This window comes from Pipistrellus kuhlii, unplaced genomic scaffold, assembly GCF_014108245.1.
Source record: "Pipistrellus kuhlii isolate mPipKuh1 unplaced genomic scaffold, mPipKuh1.p scaffold_m20_p_40, whole genome shotgun sequence".
Taxonomy (NCBI): domain Eukaryota; kingdom Metazoa; phylum Chordata; class Mammalia; order Chiroptera; family Vespertilionidae; genus Pipistrellus; species Pipistrellus kuhlii.
In genome coordinates this window covers 645,032-654,099 of record NW_023425541.1, presented here as the reverse complement: position 1 = coordinate 654,099, position 9,068 = coordinate 645,032, and the positions used below count along the sequence as shown (strand labels likewise).

Genomic DNA, 9,068 nt, shown 5'->3' with positions numbered 1-9,068 from the left:
ATTCTCTCTCATCATTGGTGCTTTTGTCTATCTCTCCCTCTCTGAAATCAATAAAACAAATATATATATGAAAATACTTAATCTGTCTTTGCTGGCTTTGAAGATGGAGGAAGGGGACTATTATGTAAGGGGCATGGATATTTTTCAGAAGCTTGAAAAGGCAAGGATCTGGATATTTCTTTTCTTTTTTTTTAATGTGTTTTATAAATTTTAGAGAGGAAGGGAGAGGGAGAGAGCGATAGAAACATCAATGATCAAAGAGAATCATTGATTGGTTGCCTCCTGCTCGCCCCCTACTGGGGATCGAGCCCACAGCCCAGACATGATCCCTTGTCCAGAATCGAACCTGGGACTCTTCATTCTACAGGTTGACACTCTATCCATTGAGCCAAACCAATGGGGCTAGATATTTCTTATAGGTTTTAGAAAGAAGACAATCCTGACATCTTGATTTTGGGTCTGTGAAATCCATTTCAGATTTCTGACTTCCAGAACTGTAAAATAATATATTTGTGGAGCTTTAAGTAACCAAATTTGTAGGTAATTTGTTATAGCAGCAGTAGGATACTAATCTAGGTGATTATTACTCTATTTACAATCCCTTCACTTCTGGCTTTTCTAAACTTTCTTTATAGGGAAATGTAATTTTAAAGACTTCTCCAAAACCAAAATAGATCTTCCTGTCCGTGTGCACACCATTTTCCAGCTCCTAGCTAATCTTAATGTCAAGGAAGCCACCTGTTAAGAGTAGCCCGTATTGCCAGAGTGACTCAGTTAATTGAGCATTATTCCATGCACCGAAAGATTTTAGGTTAGATTCCTGGATCCCATTTGGGGCTCCTGTGGATGGCAACCAATGGATGTTTCTTTCTCATTCACATCTAGGTCTCTCTGTCTCTTTAAGCATGTCCTTAGGTGAAGAGGATTTAAAAAAAGAGTAGTCACCATTCTCTGCAATGGACAATGGACAACGGACAACGAATAAGGGGCCTCTTAGGTAAGCTGCAAGGCTATATTCAAAACATCCTCTTTTTAGGTTTGCCACTTCCACATGGAAAATCATGTGCTTTGCCGAAACCGGTTTGGCTCAATGGATAGAGTGTTGGCTTGGGGACTGAAGGGACCCAGGTTCGATTCAGGTCAAGGGCATGTACCTTGGTTGCGGGCATATCCCCAGTAGGGGGTGTGCAGGAGGCAGCTGATTGATGACTCAATCTCATTGATGTTTCTAACTCTCTTCCTTCCTCTCTGTACAAAATCAATAAAATATATTAAAAAAAGAAAGAAAATTATGTGCTTTAATCAATGGTCTATATAATGAGTTGGGACATAAAAACCGTGTTCTGAGATCCTCTTTAGTGAAAAGTGAACTCCTAATTATGGCTTTTTTTTTTTTTTTTTTTTTTTTTTTGGCAGGGGGTTCTGAACTTAACTTAGAGGTCCTGCTGGTGGAAGGCCCATCAGAATTAAATCAATAGGGTAGAGAAAAAGAAGTTGGTAAGTCAAAGGGAGGTGGTAAGGAAAACAAATAAACAGTCCAGCCAGATAATGGTAAATGAGAAATGGCCTTCCACAATATGTTCCCGGGCTCTGTTGCAGTTTCTGAAATTTTCCACGTAAGACTCCAGGGTGGCGCACCTACCCCTGGAGGCTGGGCTGGGCCTGCGAGCCTGGGGGAGGCTGGAAATGCCTGTCTGGAAAAGCTGCCACTGGGGCGGGGTGGTCTGGAGATCGATGGGAGGAGTCTTGAGGGGTTGAGAGGAAAGACTACATCTCCCAGATTTCCACGCTTTCCATCTGGAGTCCTAAGGCGCTGACTGCTCCTCAGTTTCCGTAGGGAAGCGCCGGGCTACTGCACCTATTGTGTGTCGCGCTCTCGCTCTCCGCTTCCCGCTCTGGTGTCTGTGGAGGAAGCCTACGTTTCATTGCCGCCTCGGCTTAACCCCTCCGGTGCCTCACTGGACTGTAAGCCGGCTCCCTGCGACCAGGAAAAACTCCTGGGAGCTGGAGGACTCCGGTAACAAGACCCTAGGGCGCAAAGAAGTCAGTTGAAGAAGGAGCATGAGTGCTAGGGCTCGGTACCCCAGCTTTGCTGGGGTGGGACAGAGCCGCTGGCTTTAAGAAAAAGGGGGAGGGGGAGAGTGCAATCTGGGTTGCCAGCGGACTTCTGCAAAGGAAATTTGCTAGCTCGGAAGCGAGGAGCAGGGAGGAGGGGCGGCTCCCATCCCCAGCTCCCGCCCCGCCTACACCTTGGGCGGGCTGAAGTGTCACGTTTGCAGTTGCTATTCGGCCCGTCTTTGGAGGAGAGCTGGGCTGTGGTTTCTGCCGCCGGTTTGGGGAGGTGATGCCTAGGGAGTATGCTGATTGCTAGGAAGAACCCCGCTGGGATCCGACTGTCTTAGTTAGCTCTCCTGGTCAACTGAAGCAATCCTTGGATCGCCAGTTTCCGGTACAGACCAGCCAGCTGTCTCCAGGAATCTCATCAGAACAGGTATCTGCCCTCCAAAAGGAGGGAGGCTGCGTATAATCCATCCCATCAACTACCCCTAGTGTGCCACTGATGCTCTTGGTCTTTCTTTTCTCTTCCCAACCTCCGCCACCAGAAACATGGGGCATCCCCCTCTGGAGTTCAGGGACTGCTACCTGGACAGCCCTAATTTTCGTGAGAGGCTCAAGTGTTATGAGCAGGAGCTGGAGAGGACCAATAAATTCATCAAAGACGTGATCAAAGACGGCAACGCGCTTATCAGCGCTATGAGAAGTAAGTGAAAGGCTTGGGGATAAGGTGTGTCCTTCCTTGATCCTGTGGTTCCGGCCTTCAAGCTTTTTCTCACCGCTGGGGGAAGGGAGGATTTAGTGGCCTTGACCTTGTAAGTCAGGATCTATTGCTGTGCCAGGGACCCTCTTGCTCTTCAACTATCATGGCACATTGCTCCAAAGGGACAATCTGCCTGTACTGTCAGACATATTTAGCACTCATGCCTGCAAGGGGACATCCAAGCTGACCAAGTAACTGCTCCAGCACCTCCTAAAGAATTACAGCGGGGAGGGGAGAGAGATCTGGGGGAGATAAGAGATCAACCAAAGGACTTGTGTACATGCATATAAGTACAACCAATGGACACAAAACTCTGGGGGGGGGTTATGTATGGGGGGGCAATGTTAAAATATGTACACAGATAATAATTTAATAAAAACAAAACAAAACAAAACAAAAAAGAAACCCAAAAGACAAATTTGAAAGAAAAAAAAAAAGAATTGTGAATTAGGGTCAGCAGCTTGAGTAGTAGTTTTGCCCTGGTTTCTAGTTGCTACAGATAAGTGTGGAGACAATAAAATATTCCCCATGGCAAGTTATTTTCTAAGGAAAGCATGTTTTCTCTGGTAATTTTTTTTTAAGTTACTGAGCTATGGTTTTGGTTAAGCTCAGTCTAAACCCAGAATTATTGGATGGCCTCACATGCCATTTAATTCTGCTTGAGTTTGGAACAAAGACCTGCCTAGTCCCTGGCATAAGGAGCCTCTCCCGTCCACCCTCCCCCCCCCCCCCCACCAGGGAGCAAATTATAGGGCTAGGGTTGGGAGCCATAGGACTCAAGGAACCTCACCTAGCTTGGCTTTACCAGTGGTCACAGACAGCTGTGGGACTCTGACTCCCCACCCCCAGTGTGTGGAGTTTTTATTTCTGCAAGTTAGCAGAAGGCTTGGCATAAGAGAAAGAATAATAAACATTCCCAACAAGAGTGCAGGAAAACCAACCATTTGTGCCAAAGTATATACCCAGAAGAATGGGATAATAGTGATTGGGTGGAGTGATCATTATTTTTTTTATTTTCTTGGCTGAAAGATGCTTGTGAAAAATAAAATCAGACTCACTGGCAAAAATGTCCTGCATGCTTATGACTTTGTTTTGAGTGGATTTATCCCAAACACACTGTGTCCAGGTCCAGTGTGGAGACCTTCTTAAGGCAGATGCAGCCAACCAAGAGCAGGGAGAGAGAAAGGCTTGGAGCATCAGTACACTGGTAACTACTACCAGCTGGTATTTGTTGTGTAGCTCTTCCGATTTGCCCTTTGGAATCTGTGCTTTCCTGGCACATGCTGTCTGGCTACTTTATTTATTTATTGTTATTTATTTATTTGTTTTAAAATGTATTTTTATTTATTTCAGAGAAGAAGGGAGAGAGATAAAGAGAGAGAAAAACATCAATGAGAGGAAATCATTGGTTGGCTGCCTCCTGCACACCCCCTACAGGGGATCAAGCCTACAACCTGGGCCTTGTGCCCTCGACAAGAATCAAACCCAGGACCTTTTAGTCTACAGGCTGATGCTATGTCCACTGAGCCAAACTGTCTAGGGCCTGACTGCCTACTTTAGTCAAAAAATATAAATTGTCCAAGTGCCTGCCTGTCGTTTGATTGACTTTGCTCATTTAATGGTTTGTCCTGTTGTGGCAGCATCTTAAAGATGGGGTATTTGATGTTGATCCTTAGGAGAGACTTATAGGCTTTGGGATGTTTTCCCACTGACAAGTTCATTTAGAGATTAAAATATGCAGGTTGTGCCACAAAAGTAGTTAGAAAAGTGAGCATTCACCAAAAGGAAAAGGGGGAATGTTTGTTTATTTATTTATTTATTTATTTATTTATTTATTTTTTATTTACTTATTCCAGTAAACTGCTTGGTGCAGTATCCATAGTCAAGTAAAGCTCCTCATAAAAGCCCCAGGAAGGAAGTGGCTTTATGAAGTATAAGGCAACTTGAAAGTGTTTGTGCTAAAATGAAATGACCAGCAAAGGCACATCATAGAGGTTAAGATTCATAAAAAAAAGTAAATAATTCAATGAAACATTTGAGGAAGGCAAAAACTCAGTAAGCTAGGGGCAAGATTTAATTTTATTCTTTCATTTTCTGAGACTGAGCCTGGTAAGAGTCAATAATTATGCAGGCCTACACCTTTGAATATGTGCAAAAGATCCAAGAGCTATTTTGATCCAGGGGCATTCTTGATATTTTACATTGGCTTTCTGTTTCTGAATATGCATAGAAAGCCCAAAAGAAGACAAGTAGGAAAAAAAATCAAGAAGCTAACCCATACTCCATTTCTTTCCTGTAAGTTGCATGATTCTAAACTGTAATTAGCAAGAGGCAAAGGCTGGATGTTTTTCAGTGTGTTGACCACAGTAATATTTATACTCCCACTTGCTTCTTCATCTGTGCTAGCAGGGCATCGGTTTGAGAGTAGGTGGGGGTGGGAGTAAAACGAATGTAGACTCTTGCTTTGTGTGGAAGAAAAAGGAGAAGAGAACACTGGGAATTGGATTTTTAAGACTTGGGTTACCATCCTGGCTTCACCTACCTAGGATAAGATGGCACAAATCAATTACTTCATCTGTAGAATGGGGGTAATTATACCCACCTCACAGGACTTTTGTAAGGCTCAAAGAAGGTAATAGATTATGAAAGTGCTTTGTAAATGGAAACAGCTAAACATTGTAAGTTGTTCATAATATAGCTTCAGTTTAATAATATATCTGCTGTTGAATGTGTACTTGTCAGGAGGTTTCCAAAAGGAAATGCATCAGCAGACATAGTTGGGAGCATATTTTTGTTATCATCTTGTTGGAAAATGTCACAGCAGTTCATTTTGTATTAATGTGTGTGGATTCATTTTGGGTTTTGGAGTCTGGCATTAAAAGTCAGGGAGCCGAAACCGGTTTGTGTTGGTCTGTGGACTGAAGGGTCCCAGGTTCGATTCTGGTCAAGGGCATGTGCATTGGTTGCAGGCACATCCCTGGTGGGGAGTGTGCAGGAGGCAGCTGGTCGTTGTTTCTCTCTCATCGATGTTTCTAACTCTCTATTCCTATCCCTTTCTCTCTGTGAAAAATCAATAAAATATATTTTTAAAAAGTCAGGGAAATGATTAATACCTTATTTATTTAAATTATGAAGCTGATCATGGAATCAAATGGCTAGTGTTTCTAGGAATTAATGAAACATGGTGCATGGTGCTGTAAACCCCCACTGCAATTTTTGTGACAGTTGTTAGCCTAGGTGGAACTTGATTCTTACATTTATCCTGCTGGTGTCTGATTTTGTATAGAGCTCTAGAAGAGGTTTTAGTTACAGTGATGCTGAATTTATTAAATGTAGGTCCGGTTTGAATATATAGATTTATTTAGCTCTGTGCTCAGAGGTAATTGATGTTATTAATGGTATTCAACCTGTTTTCCTTGGGGACATGGTTGATTCCCCCTTTAAATTTGATCCATTTATAATTGTTGAAGTACAGGATGAAGCTTATAACTTAAAGTAATGAAAATAAACACATTGCTACTCTGAAGGTGAATAATATTGTCCTTTTTTTCTGTTTGTTCTTTGTTTTTATGTTGACAGTTTTGGTCCCTGATGTATCTCAGTATATTCTAAGCTTTCAAACTAGGTATTCAGAACAAGTATCTTGTGGCTCCTGCTTATTTCCCAATGGAACATGATATACCATATAAGTGTTATAGTTCCATAAATACATACCATTCATTCAGTAAATATTTATGCACATACTGTATTTAAGTCATTGTTCTCAGGGCTGTCACAGATGTGGCAGAGTGAATCACAGATGGATCCTGCCCTTAAGGAGTTCCCAGATAAGATTTAGGGAGAGATTAGTATTGTATAAGGTAGTAAATATGGATCAGAGCCATAAGAGTGGGACAGATGGATGTCACTGTGTGAGACATCAGAGCGAGAGCTCATTGCCCAATGGGAGGACAAAGAAAAAGGAAGAAGGAGCATTGGAAATGGACAGAATGAATAACACTTACCACTTGTTTAGCTGTTCCCACGTGCAATGTATTCAAATCTTGCAACAGCCTTAAGAGGTAAGAATTATTATTTTAAAAAATATATATATTTTATTAATTTTTGTACAGCTAGGAAGGGAAAGAGATAGAGAGTTAGAAACATCAATGAGAGAGAGTCATCCATCAGCTGCCTCTTGCACACCCCCTACTGGGGATATGCCTGCAACCAAGGTACATGCCCTTGACTGGAATCGAACCCGGGGCCCTTCATTCCCCAAGCCGACGCTCTATCCATTGAGCCAACCCGGTCCCGGCAAGAGGTAAGAATTATTATTCTCATGTTATAGATGAGAAAACTGACCCTTAGAGGCCTTATGTAACTTTCTTTACTAATAAGGCAAGAGTCTGAATTAGAACCCAGACCTGACCCTAAAGCCCTGCTTATTTTATTGCATTGCACTGTATTCAGGACAGTGCATTTATTGGGGTAGTAATGACACAGAATGTAAAGGGACAGCAACTAATTCAAATCATATGGAATATGAGGTGCAGGAAGGGAAGTTTGGGAGATAAAGTTAGAATGGAGGTTGAGGTCCTGACCATGCAGGAACTGTTAAATACTTCAGACTTTAATATATATTGAATATATATATATATATATATATATATATATATACACACATATATATACATATATATATTGATTGATTGATTTCAGAGAGGAAGGAAGAGAGAGAGAGGTATAGAAACATCAATGAAGAGAAAGAATAATTGATTGACCGCCTCCTGCACACCCCACACTGGGGTTCAAGCCAGGAACTCAGACATGTGCCCTAATTGGAAATTGAACTGTGACCTCCTGGTTCATATGTTGATGCTCAACCACTGAGCGACACTGGCTGGGCACTTCAGACTTTTAAAAATTAAACTTATTGGGTGACATCATATGATTCTTAACTTTTTCTGTCTGACTTATTTCACTTAGCATAATATTCTCAAGGTCCATCCATGTTGTTGCAAATGGCAGTATTTTCATCTTTTCTTATGGCTGAGTAGTAAGTATTCCATTATGTACACTGAGTGGCCAGATTATTATGATCTCTGAATGCATAAAAATCTGGCCACTCAGTGTATATTCTATATAATAAAAGACTTATCTGCAGATTGCCCCCTCAACCAGGAGTTTGACCAGTAGGCGGGCTGGATAACTGCCCATGTCCCCTCTCCCTGGTCAGGCTGGCCGGACCCCACCCATGAACGAATTCATTTACCAGGCATGAATATATACATCCTAAGTGGCCAGATTATTATGCGTTCAGAGATCATAATAATATGGCCACTCAGTGTATATGTACCACATCTTCTTTATCCAATCATCTATTGAGGGACACTCCAGTAGTTTCCATGTCTTGGCCACCATGAATAATGCTGCAATTAACTTTTCTTCATAAGCAGAGACTACTAAAAATGTTTTTGGTGGGAGAGAGGAATGGATTGAGCTATGTATTATGAAGATTCATCTGATAGTGATGGGTAAAGTGTTAGCAATTTCACACAAATATTTGTGACTTTTCAGCAATTAATTGGCAGTTTTAAATTTTCTTTGATGTAGCACAGGGGTTTGCAAACTTCTTTTGTAAAGGGTCATATTTTAGGCTTTGAGGGCCATGCAGTCACTGTGGCGATTAACTAATTGCCATTGTTATGAGAAAACGGCTATAGATAATACATATATGAAATGAGAATGGCTGTGTTCTAATAAAACTTGATTGGCATTGAAATGTGAATTTCACATAACTTTTACATGTCACAGAATATTATTATTCCTTTGAATTTTTCAATTGTTTAAAAATGCAAAAACTATTGTCAGCTCAGCTAGGATACATACAAAAATAAGTGGCAGGCTGGGTTTGTCTCACTGGTTGTCGTTTGTGGATCTCTGAAATAATTAGTTAACCTAAAAAAACCTAAGTGGATTTTTACGGGTAAAACAGTGAATATAGCTATTGGGAAAATATTTCACATTTCCCATAAACTAGTTTTACTTTGTCATGCTGTTAATTATGCCTCCTCTGGATTCAGGGATCACAGGCTCAAATGCTGTGAGAGGCCAAGGAGAAAACAGAAAAAATATGAAGCTGTTGGAAGTGGGTTAATAGGATTGGAGCAATTGGGATAAAATATGGCAGCCTTACCCCATTCAAAAAGTCTTTACTTACTTAAAAAAAAATATGCTAGCTAAATAAAATATATTCACAACCTAATTT

The 9,068-nt window shown here is 41.4% G+C and overlaps 1 protein-coding gene across 2 annotated transcripts in view; it reads left to right on the top strand.

The window, feature by feature from the left end:
* Positions 1–1,805: 1,805 nt before the first annotated feature.
* The window catches only part of OPHN1 (oligophrenin 1), a 333,832-nt gene continuing 326,569 nt past the window's right edge, over positions 1,806–9,068 (top strand). Inside the window, exons 1-2 of one of the 2 annotated variants that reach the window (XM_036411404.2) lie at positions 1,806–2,491; positions 2,604–2,761. In XM_036411404.2, the coding sequence (XP_036267297.1) occupies positions 2,608–2,761 (154 nt within the window). In that variant the 5' untranslated portion in view covers positions 1,806–2,491; positions 2,604–2,607. The remainder of the gene's footprint in view (positions 2,492–2,603; positions 2,762–9,068) is intronic. The other variant, XM_036411403.2, reaches the window with a different exon arrangement.